Source organism: Eubalaena glacialis, chromosome 3 (genome assembly GCF_028564815.1).
Source record: "Eubalaena glacialis isolate mEubGla1 chromosome 3, mEubGla1.1.hap2.+ XY, whole genome shotgun sequence".
NCBI classification, from domain to species: domain Eukaryota; kingdom Metazoa; phylum Chordata; class Mammalia; order Artiodactyla; family Balaenidae; genus Eubalaena; species Eubalaena glacialis.
The window spans coordinates 76,523,967-76,540,024 of NC_083718.1; the positions used below are offsets into that span (position 1 = coordinate 76,523,967).

Genomic DNA, 16,058 nt, shown 5'->3' on the forward strand with positions numbered 1-16,058 from the left:
TATATTTACATAATGCTCATTATATGCCAGTAAAGGCTAGGTATGCTATGTGCACAGAATCTACGCTCTTGATTTTATTCGGTCCACCTAATAATTCTATAAGGTTGGTACTTGTAATCTCCATTTACAGATGAGGAAACCAATGTTAAGTCAAACGTTGCCAAAAGTCTCAGAACTAAGAAGTGGCAGAGGTTAGGTCTGAGACCCGAGTTTGTCTGGCTCCAGAGTGTGAACGCTTCCTATTACACCACACTACTCCAAATCCATTAAGGGTAGGTCTTGACTGAAAAGAATGGGAATCAAGATACCTCTCACAGAAACTCTGAGCCTCACAAAAACCATAAGCCTTGGGGGTCTTTGGGTGACCGCTAACGCTAATACAAATTCTATGTATGCCCAGATAAGTCCTAATCTCCAACAGAAAACTTAAAAAAGATGTCCTTTGTTAAAGATGGCGCCTCCATCTGATGTCCCTCTCTTGATCTAAGCTGGCCTCTCTCACTCCCTTCTCCTGGAACTAAAAAGGCACTGTCCAGCAGAAAAATGGTAGCACCAAGTTACTCGTCCTTCTCCCGTTCTTGGACTAGGACGAAAGCGACTAGGACTTCAAGGCCATTCTCCCGAAATCCCTGAGCATTGCTTCTTCGCTGCCCCAGCAACACCGTCAACACGCCCCATCCAAGCCCTCATCAAGATGGAGCGAACGGAAGTGGGGCGACTCAGAGGCTGAGTAGGCTGGGCGGGTCCAGAGAGACACTTCCGCCCCTCACCAACATGGGCGCGGGCCGGGAGTGCGCATGATCAGCTGTCTTTGGCGATACCCCAGTCCGGAGAGGGAGAACACGGCTGGGGGAGATCGGCGGCTGAAGCTGCCTTGGCCGGTGAGTGCAGGACACGGCGGGAGTCTGGAGACTGGGTGCGCCGGCGAGGCACAGCAGCCTCGATTTTGTTTCCGTTTTTTAGGTTCAGGAACTCCTGGGGCGGAAGCCTTTGTTTTGAGGGAGGGGGCCGTGCCTGGTTCGTTATCTCCCCCTTTTGTGGGCCGAACTCACTCCCCGCCCCCGGGCGCACACGTCCCCGCCCTCCCGCGCTGCTATCCGCGAGCCGTTGGGCCGGACACTGCGGGGCCCGCTGAGCCCCCGGTGTCCTTTCCTACCTCTGCGGAGCAGCGGAGGCTGGGGGTGAGCCCGGCCGGGCTGGCCAGGTCACCGCGCGGGCTCCTGGTCTCGCGCCTGGCCGGCGCTCAGCTGCTGAGCGCCTACTGGTTGGTGGGCCTGCAGGGAGACGCCGCATTCTCAGGCAAGGTCTAGGCGCCTGACTTCTTTGCGAACTTGATTCTTTTTCCCTTTGTGTCGAGACTTAGGGCTCTTGCAGGGCCCTCGTTCCCTGAGCGTGCACGCCACAACATCCTAGCCCGCTTTCCGTGTCGCATACCCCTAATGCTCAGGAAATGCTTCCCGATGTCCACATAAGATTTGAATAAGTAGCCTGATCCCGTTGCTGGGTGTCCTCAGAGGCTGCCCCTGTCTGACAGCTGTGGGCCATAGAGACGCCTCCTGTGCCCTGGCCTCTGTTTCATTGCTTCCTTCTGCTGTCAGCGCTGCAAGCCTCAGAGGGGCGCTTCCTCCGCAGGCTTGAGGATGGAGAGGTAAGGTGGTCTCGAAACACTGGTGCTACTTCTCCCTTAGGGGCTGGGATCTTCTTGCAGCGCTACTTCCTCCGGACAGTTTCACTTTCAGTTCCTTTTTTTTTTTTTTTGGTTAACACTTTGGATACAAGCTTTCCATGGCTCATTCGCTGAAGATAAAGGTCTGGCGGACCTTATGGGTAGAGAATTTACAAAAGTCTTACCCCTTTCCTGTCGGGATTATTTTATTGCTTTGTACTATATAGCTGTTTCTTTCTGGAGGCATCTGTCTGCTCAGCCCTTTGTTTTTCCTGCCCGCCTCCCCAGTCCGCGCCCCCCCACCCCGCCCCGGGTGTCAACGGTCTTAAGGCAGGCACCTCGTAGATGGATTCCTTCCCCATTGTCTCTTCTCTTTCCGAACCCCGAACCTGGAGTTTCGCCCCTTTTTGCTGAGGCTCAGTTGATTTGGAGTTGTCATGGCAACATTTTAGCAACTGTGTTGCTAAAAGGCTACAGGAAGGCTTGGTGAATAAAATAGTAGGAGCCTGAAGATGATACACTTGGGCTTTAGGGTCTTTAATGAATGACATAAAGCTGGACTCCCCAAAACAAGAGCCCTGTCAGTAGAAAGGGGCCCGAGGGAAAAGTCTGGTCTTTATGGTTCCGGAGGTTTTTCCAATGGGTTTCAGGTTTCCCTTTCCTAGATTTGAGGACAGGTACAGTATGTGCCTGAGAGGCTGGAAGAAGCGTCAGCATCCATGGCCCTGTGTTTTTTGATAGCTGTGGTCTAAACATGGCCCTTCCTAATCCCCATGTCATGGCAGATCGTAATAGCTTTAATAATAATCCATCCAGAAATATGTTGTTTCTCAGTCTTGCAGTATAATTATTCCCTCTCCATCAGGAGATGGAGTGATAATTGGAGAGATGCGGAGCACCATTTGTAGAGTTGCTTTTTCAATCACTGTAGCCAGCCCTCAGTATCAGAATGGAGAAAGCTGATTGTCGCCTGCAGATGACTGGTGTATGTTCCTGCATGTGTCTTCAGGGAGCCTAGGTTGTAGAAACAGGGGAGCTTTCAGTTTCCTAGACTCACTAGACTCCCTGATTCCTACCAGGACTTAGCACTCAGGCCTGTGAGGCAGGAGATACGAAGACTTCCAAAGAAGGACCAATTCCTCGGATGTGCCCCCTCACAGAGAGATGAAGGGGTGAGTGAAGAAGAGGTAGGGTCTGGGATGGGAGATGGGAGGCCTGGGAGAATGCAAAATGGCTAAGAGCAGTGGCTCTGGAGTCAGGCAGACCTAGATTTAGGTCCCAGCTACATCACCCTGCTATGTGATCTGGTTTCCAGTTTATAAAATGCAAGTAGTGCTTCCTACTCATAGTGCTGTTCTTAGTATTAAGTAAGATATTGCCTGTTAAGTGCTTAGCTCGGTGCTAAGTAAATACTAGCTCTTGTTATTCTAACCTAACCTAGCACCTGTTGGGAATGCCAATGAGTTTGGGAGCCATATGTTACTGGGCCAGTGAGCTTTTAATTCACTTCTTCCCTTATTCTTCCTCTTGTCCCTTCACAAACAGGCAGCAGAAAACAGCTGAAACGGAAGAGGGGACAGTGCAGATTCAGGAAGGTGAGTGGGAGAAACGGAACTGAGCTGAGACCAAGAGCCCATCGTGGCCTCTTCCCCTACCCCATGGGCCTATCACCTGTGCAAGCTTCTTTTAAATGACATGCAAGTGCAACAGAGGGAGAAAAGCAGTAACTCACAGACTTGTCCTTTTCCTAATTCAGGCGCAGTGGCAACTGGGGAGGACCCAACCAGTGTGGCTATCGCCAGCATCCAGTCAGCTGCCACTTTCCCTGACCCCAACGTCAAGTACGTCTTCCGAACTGAAAATGGGGGCCAGGTAAGGGAGGGGGCCAGGTGGCTGCAGGTGTTACCTGGGGTTGGAATTGAGGGAGGTAATTGAACCTGTCATGGGTAGAACCTGGTTTGGAGGATGAGGTGAAGATGTGGACTATTTGGGGGGAAGGGGATGGGGGGTGGAGTATGAGGTTTGGAGTAGAGATTGGTGTGGGGTAGGGGCTACGCTGAAAGCTCTATATGGGGAAAGGAGGGGGAATGGCTAAATATATGTCTCTGAAGGATTCTTGTTTGGGGGCCCTATCCAAGAGAAGCTTTATGAGGGACCCTGGAATCCCTAGCACTTACTCTCTTGTTCCCTCTTCCCCCTCCTTCCCCTTTCCTCCCTGACTCTAGGTGATGTACAGGGTGATCCAGGTGTCTGAGGGGCAGCTGGATGGCCAGACTGAGGGGACTGGTGCCATCAGTGGCTACCCTGCCACTCAATCCATGACCCAGGTACAGGGGTGTGGGCTGCAGAGGGGACTAGAGCTCTGAGTAGTAAGATGAAGAGAACCAATAGGATAGGTGTCGCTAGGGATAGGGAAGCATCTAGGGCTGCCTTGACCCAAAGCACTAGACTCTCCCTTTCTGGATGTTTCTCCCTCCCTCCTCCCAAGGGATAGAAGCTGCAGAGTAGTTCATGGGAAGTATTTAACTGTCACTTGTCTCCGTTCTCTTGCTCCCCTTCCCAGGCTGTGATCCAGGGTGCGTTCACGAGTGATGATGCAGTTGACACAGAGGGGACAGCTGCTGAGACGCACTATACTTACTTCCCCAGCACTGCAGTGGGAGATGGGGCAGGGGGTACCACATCGGGGAGTACGGCGGCTGTTGTTACCACCCAGGGCTCAGAGGCACTACTGGGGCAGGCGACCCCTCCTGGCACTGGTGAGATATTATGTGAGGATGCTGGCTGGAGGGGCTAGGATAGGCTGTGGGACATGGCTGGTGGGCAGTGGGCCTTTACTCATGATCCCTTAATGATCACAAAGACCTGGGCAGGCAGTGAGTCTGGGGCTGCCCTTCCAGCAGGAGGCAGTATGTCCTTTTTAGGGGAGGGTCCCAGGGCCTTGGCCTTAGAGCTTGGTGAGGTTCCTAGGCCTATGTCCTGACAGAACCTACCGTGCATCTTCATAGGTCAGTTCTTTGTGATGATGTCACCACAAGAAGTGTTGCAAGGAGGAAGCCAGCGCTCTATTGCCCCCAGGACCCACCCTTATTCCCCGTGAGTAACCCTGTTTCTTTTCAGTTACCAGAAATGGTCTTGATTCCTTCCAGATTTGGTGTAATTCCTCACCCCAAACTCCAATCTCATTTTTTGACCCTCCCTCACTCTGGCCGCTCTGGGCTCTGTTGTTAGGAAGTCAGAAGCTCCCCGGACAACTCGGGATGAGAAACGCAGGGCTCAGCATAATGAAGGTAGGTATGATCTGCGTCTGAAGCTTGGAGCTGTCTGGTGGGATTGGGGATAGCAGTGATGTTGAGGGGAGAGGTTAGGTAATTTTACCCTGGGGCCTTTGGTGACTTCTCCCTGAGTCACCTTGTCCTCTACTTTGCCCCACAGTGGAGCGCCGCCGTCGAGACAAGATTAACAACTGGATTGTACAGCTGTCCAAGATCATCCCAGACTGCTCCATGGAGAGCACCAAGTCTGGCCAGGTCATGGAAAGACCCTGGTAGTGGGCAAGATGCCTGAATTCTGTCTCCTGGTATTGTTTCCAGAAATGGTAGAGAGTGGGCACACATGGCAGTAGTCTTTTCCTATCTCTCTCTGAGGTTCCTGAATCCCTGGGAGATGTTATTTCACCATCCTTAAGGGAAAATGAGGTCCAAAGTGTAAACATGCTTTTGGAAAGCAAGCCAGGTAGCTTATATCCTAGTCCTCATTTTGTTGGATTTTTCTTACAGAGTAAAGGTGGAATTCTATCCAAAGCCTGTGATTATATCCAGGAACTTCGGCAGAGTAACCACAGGTTGTCTGAAGAACTGCAGGGGCTTGACCAGCTGCAGTTGGACAATGATGTACTTCGACAGCAGGTCAGACCCCCCCTACCCTCAGTATAGCTGTCCTCAGCCTCCCTAACCACTAACCCAGCTTGGGCCTCCTTATTTTGTTTTCCACAGAGAGGGCTTTATCTTTTCCTCCTCACTGGTGGGGGTCCTAGTAAGTTTAGGGACTTGGCTGTGCCAACTTGTCTACCTATTTCCCTTACTGCCTCCTTCCCATGGTAGGTGGAAGATCTTAAAAACAAGAATCTGCTGCTACGAGCTCAGTTGAGGCACCACGGAGTAGAGGTCGTCATCAAGAGTGATAGCAACTAATTCTGGGGATTCAGAGGCTTTGGGCCCTACAGCCCCTTTCAGAGAACTGCAGATGGCCCAGGAGCAACAGGCTAACCCCGTGCCCTTTCCTTCACTGCCCACTTCTGGCATGGGACTGGGGGGAGTTCAGAAGGCGTGTCTTTGAACTGAGGCCCTGTGATACAGCAGCCTGCAGTGGTGTGAAACACACACATGGATGCGTACTGACATCCTCGCCCAACCCCACCGTGCAGCCCCTGGGCCCTTGTGCTCCTCTTGCACAATGCATGTGCTGTCTCCATGCTGGACACTGGACACACTGAACTCGGGGGCTTGCCCTGTGCTTGCTTAGAGTGCCAGCAGAGGGTCTGCTGACAAGCAAAGCTCTGGCTTGCCCCAGGACACTGGCGCTTCCACTGGTTCTCCCTTTCCCTGGAGCTCAGATGTGCACCTGAGGACTCTGGGGAACAGGCTTCAGCAAGAAGTGGGGATAGGATGCTTAGCAGTGGCTGCTGCCCCAGGAAGAGGAGACTGGCCGGCAAGCAGCTAAGGCCTATGCAGAAGTCTCTGGAGCCAGGGAGAACAACAGGCAGGGCCCACTGGGGGCCTTACCCCCTTGTGGGGATGGTTTTCTTTCCCCCCCCCCTTTCTTTCTTTCCTTTTTTTTTTTTTTTTTTTTAAGATAAAATATTCAGAGCCACAATTGTCTCCGTTTTTTCTCCTCTTGCGGGCCCCAGGGCGGGAGGGAGGGGGCACATTGTGCTTTGACCAGTAAGGGTTGGGCCAAGGTTAGGGTGGGGAGCTGCTCCTGGACTCTGAGTCCTACTACCTGTTGGACACACCTCAGACCGGTGTGTCGTTGCCCGCCCACGCCTGGCAATCGAGAGGATTTCTCTAGCGGGCGTGTGTTAGGGCCACCGGGAACCAGGGCCGCAGGGGGCTATGCGAGAGGCGGTGCCTTCGCTTCCGGTTCCGGCTCCGGGAGGGTGCGGGAGATGCTGCGGGCGCCCAGGGGGCTGGCCGGGGCCGCATTCCTGAAACTCGCATTTGCGGCGCGTACCATGGCTGGAGGTACGTGCAGGGGAGACCTGGGATCTCGTATGGGCCGCGCGTGGAGCCCCCCGGTGGAGGTGCACACGGAGGGAGGCGCAAAGGGGCGTGGCGGAGGGGGTCCTCACGCAACCCCCCCCCCGGGTTGGGGCGCGGCCAGGTGAGGGGTGCTGCGGCAGCCGGGCCTTGCAGACCTGCTCCCCTCAAGCCTCTCGTGCCCCCTCCCTCAGAGCCCACGGTCTTGCTCCCCGAACTCCGTTCGCTCCTAGCCTCCGGCCGGGCCCAGCTCATCGACGTGAGATCTCGGGAGGAGGCGGCAGCTGGGACCATCCCTGGGGCGCTCAACATCCCCGGTATGGGATTGAGAGGGGAAGCCCTGGTGGTGGAGTAGAGGCCGTCCAGGAGAGTCTCAGCCAATGGGACCTCACTTAGGATGGTGTGGGGAAGGCACTGGTTACGGGGCTCCTGTATTCCGGTAGCCCCCCAAACTTCCCTTAAGAAGGGTTGATTGGAGGCGGATCCTGGCAGCGGAACTGGCCCTTCCAGTTTGAGGGGATAACAGGCGACAAGGAAGTGGCAGGCCAGCTTCTGTACACGCTTGATCTCCCCAAGGCTGAATGCCTGAGTTTGCCCGCTCCTTCTCACAAACTAGGGAAGTGGCTTCCATTCAAAGGTTGTGTGGCTGACTTCCTGTGCAGGTAGGCTGTATCTTGTCCTTGAGGTTGGGGGGTGGTGGTCACCGTGTGTTGTTTTGGGGCCCCCTGGAGATTGTTCGACCACAGGACCAGTCCTTCCAGGCCCAGCCTCAGAGCCTGAGATTGCCAAACTGCCGGCTTTCCATTCTGTCCTCTCGACTCTTTCTCCCAGTGTCAGAGTTGGAAACTGCCCTGCAGATGGAGCCAGCTGCTTTCAAGGCTTTGTACTCCACCGAGAAACCAAAGCTGGAAGATGAGAACCTCATTTTCTTCTGTCAGAGGGGCAAGCGGGGCTTTCAGGCCACACAGTTGGCCTTGGGCCTTGGATACAAAGGGTATGGGGATGGTGTGAATTGCTAGCTGGGGCGTGACTGGGGACTGCCTCCTGGGCTTGTCCTTCCCTCACCCCTCTTTTTTCTCCACAGGGCTCGGAACTACAAAGGGGCCTATAGTGAATGGTTCCAGAAAGAAGGTTAGGTAGCAGGAGGCTTATTGAATGCTCCCTCCACCCGCCCATGGCCTCCTTCACTAAGAGTGATGAAGGAGCTGACTTGCTGGGTTGGGCAACTTCTTATAGTGCTGTGCACCAAAAGCAATAAATAAAGAGCAGTTAATTAAAGTATTGGAAGCACTTAATTTGTCAGGTGGACTGAAAACAGTTCTAATCTTAATCTAGACTTCATTTCAGCCCTAGGTTCTTCTTCTTCCAGCATTCATCTGCTTCTCCACCCTCACACACCAAAACCAAAACAAAAATGAAAACACCCAGCCGTTTGCTGAGAGACTGTAATTCAGAATCACCTGGTAGTTTGTTTATTTATTTATTGGCCGCGTTGGGTCTTGGCTGCTGCGCGCGGGCTTTTCTCTAGTTGCCACGAGCGGGGGCTACTCTTCGTTGTGGTGCGTGGGCGTCTTACTGCAGTGGCTTCTCTTGTTGCGGAGCACGGGATCTAGGCGCGTGGGCCCAGTAGTTGTGGCACATTGGCTTAGTTGCTCCGTGGCATGTGGGATCTTCCCGGACCAGGGCTCGAACCGGTGTCCCCTGCATTGGCAGGTGGGTTCTTAACCACTGCGCCACCAGGGAAGTCCCCACCTGGTAGTTTTAAAAAAAAAAAAAAAAAAAGTCTTGGGCCCCATCTCAGATTCGGAGTCTCGGCAGTGGGACCTGGGCATTAGTGGTTTTACAAGCCCCTCAAATGATTCTGATGTGCAGTCAGGAGCCAGAACCACTGCTCTAGACCAGAGATCAGCAAACTATGGCCCCACTTGGTCTTGCTGCCATGACCATTTGTTTACATATTGTGTATGGCTACTTCTGTGCTAAAATGGCAGAATAGATGTAACAAAGACTGTATGTTCTTCGAAGCCTAACATTTTTACTATCTAGTCCTTTATAGAAAAAGTTTGCCTACGCTTGCTCTAGATCTTCAGGTCCCCAGCCCCAACCTCACTTCCCTCAGACTTTGTCACTGGGTTGAGGAAATGAAAGGGCTCTCCCAGGCAGTCGCGTGAAGGAATGGATGCCACTCTTAATCCTACACTTGTGTCAAACAGAGATTACAGGTATGAGGAGTTCCTCCTGTGCCCGCAGAAAGAGGTCCCAGTTTTTAGCAACACTGTTCTCTGATCCCACAGTGGATTTAACAAAATTTAACTGGTAAAAAAAGAAAAAAGAAAAAGAAAAGAAAAAGCACATGTTCACTGAGATAAAATGCAACACTATACAGTAGGTATATAACTTCCCTCCCTCTAGCACGGTTCATGGTTTAAAGCAGCGGTCCCCAACCTTTTTGGCACTAGGGACTGGTTTCGTGGAAGACAGTTTTTCCACGGACCAGGGGTGGGGGTGAGATGGTTTGGGGATGATTCAAACACATTACGTTTATTGTGCACTTTGTTTCTATTATTATTACATTGTAATATATAATGAAATAATTCTACAACTCACCATAATGCTGACAGGAGGCGGCGCCCAGGCGGTAATGCGAGTGATGGGGAGAAGCTGTAAATACAGATGATCTTCATGCACTTGCTCGCCTGCCGCTCACCTCCTGCAGTGTGGCCTGGTTCCTAACAGGCCACGGACCAGTATTGGTCCGTGGCCTGGGGGTTGGGGACCCCTGGTTTAATGCATATGGTTCCAGACCTTCTAGATATTTTAATGGCAGAGTTTTGACTTCTTAAGTTTGATTTACAAAAATTTTATTCCTTTTTTTGTGGAAGAAAAGGTTGAGTCCGAGAGGGACCCAATTTTCTGATTTTTCAAGTTTCTGGAGAAATTCCTTCAGACATTTCCTGTATTCCCTGCCTTGCTCTCACCTTTTCCTCTTCCCCTTCTGCCTTTCGGGGGACTGAACCCAGCCCTCATACATCTTTTATCTCACAGTCTACACTGCACACTGTACAAAATCTTCCATTCATCTGAGCTCTCCACCTCCTTTCACAGACCTATTTCACTCTCTCCCTGAAATAGTCATAATACTGTTAAAATACCGAGCTTAGATGGACATTGTTGGGTCGGAGATAAAGTTGAAATATGTGAAAGAGTCTAGTCTAGGGTCTGGCAAATAATAGGTATCAGTTACTCTTTCCCCAAATACCCAAATTCCTTTGGTTCTCAGACTGGTTGGGAAATTTTTCATGGGATCTAATTTCCCTCTTTGAGTCTTAACTGTTCTAGTTTTCTCTTTTCCCTCCTCAAGTTTTGTAATTTGATTTCTTTTTTTATTGAGGCATAATTTACCTACAATAAAATGCACTGTTCTTTTTTTTTTTTTTTTGGTCACACGTTATGTGGGATATTAGTTCCCCGACCAGGGATTGAACCCATGTCCCCTGTAGTGGAAGCATAGAGTCCCAACCACTGGACTGCCAGGGAATTCCCTAAAATGCACTGTTCTTAAGTGGTCTGTTCATTGAGGTTTGACAATCGTATGCTTACTTGTAACAAGCATCCTAAGCAAGATACAGAACACCGAAATCCCCCAAATTTCTCTAGGGTGCTTTTCCAGTCAATTCCATCCCTAATCTCTTTCTAGGCAACCATTTTCTATCTTCTAGCACCTAAACTAGTTTTCTAGCTTCCTTCCTGGCTGCCAACCTACACTACTTGCTTTCTTCAGTTTAGCTGATGAGGGTTAGAGAGGATCCTGGAAGTAAACTGAGCTGGCCCACTACATGACCACGCCCTCTGGCTTGATCATTGTTAAGAGAACATTCCTCTTTCTCCCTCATTAACTATATGGTTCATAATCTTGATAGGCTGTGCCAACCCATTACCTTGCCGTTTAACGTTCTCTTTCCCTTTCCTCATAGCTAACTATTTCAGCAGGTGAGGCTGAAGAGCTAGAGCTTACCAGCTCCGTGTCTTTCCCCTGCCTTCTCTCTTTCCATGCTACATCAGACTCCTCTCTTTCACCATATATATATTTTTTAAATATAAATTTATTTATTTATTTTTGGCTGTGTTGGGTCTTCGTTTCTGTGTGAGGGCTTTCTCCAGTTGCGGCAAGCGGGGGCCGCTCTTCATTGCAGTGTGCGGGCCTCTCACTATCGCGGCCTCTCTTGTTGCGGAGCACAGGCTCCAGACGCGCAGGCTCAGTAGTTGTGGCTCACGGGCCCAGTTGCTCCGCGGCATGTGGGATCTTCCCAGACCAGGGCTTGAACCCGTGTCCCCTGCATTGGCAGGCAGATTGTCAACCACTGCGCCACCAGGGAAGCCCCTCTTTCACCATATTTTATCTACCCTAGGTTTGTGTTGACTGTGTCATCATATCTACTACATTACGTTTTGGCTGTTTATCTCTCTTAGTTGATTGTGAACTCCTCAAAGGCAGGAACTGGCTTTCATTTCCTTACCTCCAGTGCCTGGGATCTGCGTTCTCAGTAGGTGTTTGTTGAGCATCACTGGCCCCGCCACTTTCAGAATCTTCTAATTTCAGTCTTTCTGAAACATCGCTGCTTGAGCAATCTTAAAATAACATTTTAATCTTATCAGTCAGAGTTAATAATTTACAATAGGTCCTTGTTGCCTAGTGGCTCAAGCACATGTCTTGGCCTGGCATTTCGAGCAGTCTCTAGTCTGCATCTGGCATCACCCTGCCTTTTCTAACATATCTTTCAGTGCCAGCTCCCATCAGGCTAGATTCTTTAATGGCCAAAGTAGACCCTACTCCTTTCTGACCCTGGCATTTACTCAACATTTACCCTGTTTGGGAAGCTTCCAGCCTCTTTTGTGCCACACTAAATTTCACAAAAATTAGAAGAATGTATTTGGCAGGATGCTTGCTGTCTTCATCTAGAGGGCTTGTAAACTGAAGGAAAAGGGAGAAAAATAACCAGATAAGATTATATAACTGATCCATGAAGGACAGAAGAAACAGGAGAATGGTGGATAAGGTACACACCTCTATGTAGCACTTAACACACTGTATTATAAATTATGTGGTTCTTCCCCTTTAGACTGAACTCTTTAAGGGGAGGGACTGTTTATTTTATTTTTGTATGGCCAACAATGAAACCAGAACCTGGCATAAAGGAGGTACTCAATAGATGTTGAATTTTTATTGCGGTGTTTAATAATTTCCCAGGGGGGAAAATGCAAGGGGAGAAAGTTGGGAATAATGCTCACGAATGGTATCATGGCATGTTATTATGTAAAGAGCAAAGGCTATGAATCAGAGTTCTGAGTTCCAGTTCTGACTCAGCACTACTCAGTGGTCACTGCAAGTTACTTTTTAACTATTCCACTTCTCACTTTCCTTATCTATAAAATGGGGGTTAAAAGACTATCTCTTTGGATGGTTGTGAAAGTTTACTGGGATAACATATGTAAAGTGCCTGTCATTTAAAACGTGCGGATTTAGAGATGTATATATGAGTAAACACAAGAAGATAAATAAAATAGCATAGATATCATTGAAACTTGATGGAAGGGAACTTATGACTGGCAGTGGAAAAGTGTTTTTTTAAAAATATTATTTATGTTAACTTACAAGGGGTTTGTTTTATTTATTTATTTGGCCACATCAGGTCTTAGTTGCAGCGTGCGGGCTCTTTCGTGGTGGCATGCGGGCTCTTTGTTGCAGTGCACGGGCTTCTCTCTAGTTGTGGTGCACAGGCCCGCGAGAGCGCCGGGCTCAGTAATTGTGGCATGCAGGCTTAGTTTCCCTGTGGCATGTGGGAACTTAGTTCCCCTATGAGGGATCCAACCCGTGTCCCCTGCATTGGAAGGCGATTCTTAACCGCTGGACCACCAGGGAAGTCCCAAAAAGTGTTTTGTTTTGTTTTTTTTTAAAAGAAAATATATTTAATAGAAGAGTCAGACAATATAAGTGTTCAGCTTGATGATTTTTTACACACTCATTTAACCACTGCTGTGGTCAGAAAACATACACTGTGATTTGAATCATTTAAATCACGTTGAGACTTGCTTTATAGCCAAGTGTATGGTCAATTTTTGTATATGTTCCATGAACACTTGAAAAGAGGGTATATTCTGTAGTTTTGGGGTGTAGTGTTCTATATACGTCAGTTTGGGCCAGTTTACTAATTATTTTGTTCACATCTATAGCTCTACTGATTTTTTTTGTCTGCTTATTCTATTAGCTACTTATAGAGGTATGTTTAAATCTTTCATCATGATTTGAACTTGTCTTTTCTGCCTTTTTTTCTGGCATTTTTACTTATATATTTGGAGACTATGTTATTATATGTTACAGATTTAGAATTGCTGTGCTTCCTCCGGAATGGATCCTTTTCTCATTATGTCCTTCTTTATTTCTGGTGATGCTTCCTACCTTAAAGTCTGTTTTGTTTGCTGTTATTACAACTACACCAGCTTCATTTAGGTTAGTGTTTACATGGTAATAATAGACCATGTCTCCTGGAATTCATATTAACCAAAGAAGAAAACACTAAGCACAATTAGACACAAGAAAAGCAGATTTTTTTTAATTAAAAGAAAATATCAGTTAAGCTCATAGCCAGAGACTCTAAGGAGAATATGAGTCAACAGAGTTGAGAGTCTTCAGAACCTAGACTTGATAGTATTTCCCAGTGGGAAGTCCTTCCAGCTCATTTATTCCACTAGTTTTCCCAATCCTAATCATATTCCTCAACCTATCAAGTGCTCCAATTAATTGACCTTACCCAAATTTCACTATTATTTTCCTCATGATTTTATTTTCCTCCTAATCTAGTTGATTCCATGCATGGCTCATCATTATCATCATTCCTTTGCATAACTGGGACTAAACTTATCAAGAAAATTCAAAACCAATGTGAAGAAAATGTTAAAACATGATGAAAAGACCTTAAAAGAAGACTTGCACAAAAGAAAAGACTTAAAAGGTTCTTGGATAGGAAGACTCAGTTCCATAAATATATCAGTTTAGTTGAAATTAAGAATAGCCAGAAAATCTAGAAAAAGAACATCAGTAAGGGGAAGCAAGCCCTACCAGCTATTAAAATATATAATAGTTAGCAATTAGATAGATGAGTTCCAAACCCCACACTATATACCAAGATAAATTTAAAGTAAAAATGGAAACTATCAAGAAGAATTATTTTATTATCTAAAAGTGGGGGAAATATCTTTAAGTCAAAATTTAGAAGCCATGAAAGAAAAGACTGAGAAAATACAAAACAAGCAAGCCTCTGTGTGGCAAAAACAAACAAACATCACACAAGTCAAGTCAAAAGACAAACAGCAGGGGACTTCCCTAGCGGTCCAATGGTTAAGATTCCATGCAGGGGGTTCGGGTTCAATCCCTGATTGGGGAACTAAGATCCTACATGCTTCGGGGCCAAAAACAAAGAAAACACAAACAAAAAAAGACAAACAGCAAACTAGGGAAAAATTCAACTCATAGCATACGCAAAGGGCTAATTCCTGGAATATATAAAGAGCCCTTACAAATGGATAAGAAAAAGACCACTATCCCAATAAGAAAGTGAGCAAAACAAATGAAGAGACAGTTCACAGAATACACTTGACTCTTAAACCTACAGGGATGCTCAGCTTACTCATAAGAGATACAAATTAAAACTAAACTGAAGTTTCAATTTGCATTTATCATTTTAGCAAAAATTTAGATGTTTGATAAAACACTTTTAGCAAGACTGGGGGAAAATAGATATGCTAATAGATTATGTAAATATAAATTGGTACAACCTCTATGGAGGGCAATTTGTCAATATCAATAAAAATAATAACCGCGGGCTTCCCTGGTGGCACAGTGGTTAAGAATCTGCCTGCCAATGCAGGATACACGGGTTCGAGCCCTGGTCCGGGAAGATCCCACATGCCGCGGAGCAACTAAGCCTGTGCGCCACAACTACTGAGCCTGCGCTCTAGAGCCCGTGAGCCACAACTACTGAGCCCACGTGCCACAACTACTGAAGCCCACGTGCCTAGAGCCTGTGCTCCACAACAAGAGAAGCCACCGCGATGAGAAGCCCGTGCACCGCAAGGAAGAGTAGCCCCCGCTCGCAGCAACTAGAGAGAGCCCGCGCGCAGCAACAAAGACGCAACGCAGCCAAAAATAAATAAATAAAAATTAAAAAGGAAAAAAAAATAATAATAACCGCATATATCCTTGGACCCAGCATTCACACTTCTGGAGACTTAGTGAACAAATAACCTTGCATCCGTGTGAAATGATATATGTATGTGTTTATTCATTACCTTATTTAATTTATTTATTTATTTATGTTTTGGCCGCAGCATGCAGGGATCTTAGTTCCCTGACCAGGGATCGAACCTGTGCCCCCTGCAGTGGAAGCACAGCGTCTTAGCCACTGGACCACCAGGGAAGGCCCTCATTACCTTATTTATATTAGCAAAAGACTGGAAGCAATCCAGGTATCTATAAGTTAAAACTGGCTAAATAAACAACATTATAAGCATACAATAGAATATTATGTAGCTGTAAAAAAGAATGAGGAAACAGTGCGTTTGCGAAGGATCTCCAAGACATGTTTCAAGTGAAAAAAAAATGTAGTGTAAAAAAAAAAAGTAAGATAATATGAATACGTGTTTATAGTTGCTTATATTAGCAAAAGGAAACTCTGGAAAGACACAGAAAGAACTAGTAAAATGCCACTCCCTTGAACACGTCTTTTAGCATCCTTGCTGCTTTCTCCATCCACTTCTTAGGAAAATCCCAACTGTGGTCCCACCCAACTAACCACTTACTTTTCCTGCAGTCAAACAGCTGGAGTAAAATTCATACCAGCTTGACTGGTCTCTCTTTAAATTTATGTCCAAAATATCTAGTAGGCGCTTGATACTGCTCACCAGGCCTAATACACTTCCCTAGTATGTTCAGTTTCTGTCTCTGCTTCTCCCCACTCTTCAGTCTCCTAAACTTCCCTTTTTCCTCTGTACTTTTAGCTAATGACTTTACCTCACGCTCCAGAGAACAGAAGGCAGGCCAAATTTTTATCATCTTCCCACCAACAAATGTACCAACT

General features: G+C 47.7%; 2 protein-coding genes across 8 annotated transcripts in view; both read left to right on the top strand.

Moving 5' to 3' along the window:
* The first annotated feature begins 771 nt into the window (after positions 1 to 771).
* On the top strand, positions 772 to 6,541 carry USF1 (upstream transcription factor 1). Of its 4 annotated transcripts, none has more exons than XM_061185823.1 (11): positions 772 to 881; positions 2,746 to 2,838; positions 3,212 to 3,261; positions 3,423 to 3,538; positions 3,892 to 3,993; positions 4,230 to 4,425; positions 4,675 to 4,762; positions 4,898 to 4,956; positions 5,102 to 5,196; positions 5,446 to 5,574; positions 5,770 to 6,541. In XM_061185823.1, exons 2-11 carry the CDS (start codon positions 2,831 to 2,833, stop codon positions 5,857 to 5,859), a joined length of 933 nt encoding a protein of 310 aa, XP_061041806.1. In that variant the 5' UTR covers positions 772 to 881; positions 2,746 to 2,830; the 3' UTR covers positions 5,860 to 6,541. The 4 variants fall into 4 exon arrangements, with proteins under 4 accessions (XP_061041806.1, XP_061041810.1, XP_061041807.1 ...); XM_061185824.1 differs by lacking the exon at positions 772 to 881 and adding an exon at positions 939 to 1,648; XM_061185827.1 differs by lacking the exon at positions 5,770 to 6,541 and having other exon boundaries at positions 5,102 to 5,246; positions 5,446 to 5,491.
* Positions 6,542 to 6,747: 206 nt separating this feature from the next.
* The window catches only part of F11R (F11 receptor), a 38,423-nt gene continuing 29,112 nt past the window's right edge, over positions 6,748 to 16,058 (top strand). For 2 of the 4 annotated variants that reach the window (XM_061183210.1, XM_061183211.1), the window contains exons 1-2: positions 6,764 to 6,909; positions 7,119 to 7,241. In XM_061183210.1, the coding sequence (XP_061039193.1) occupies positions 6,834 to 6,909; positions 7,119 to 7,241 (199 nt within the window). In that variant the 5' untranslated portion in view covers positions 6,764 to 6,833. Of the gene's footprint in view, positions 6,910 to 7,118; positions 7,242 to 7,755; positions 7,919 to 8,008; positions 8,203 to 16,058 lie in introns of those variants that run through there. The other 2 variants (XM_061183213.1, XM_061183209.1) reach the window with 2 other exon arrangements.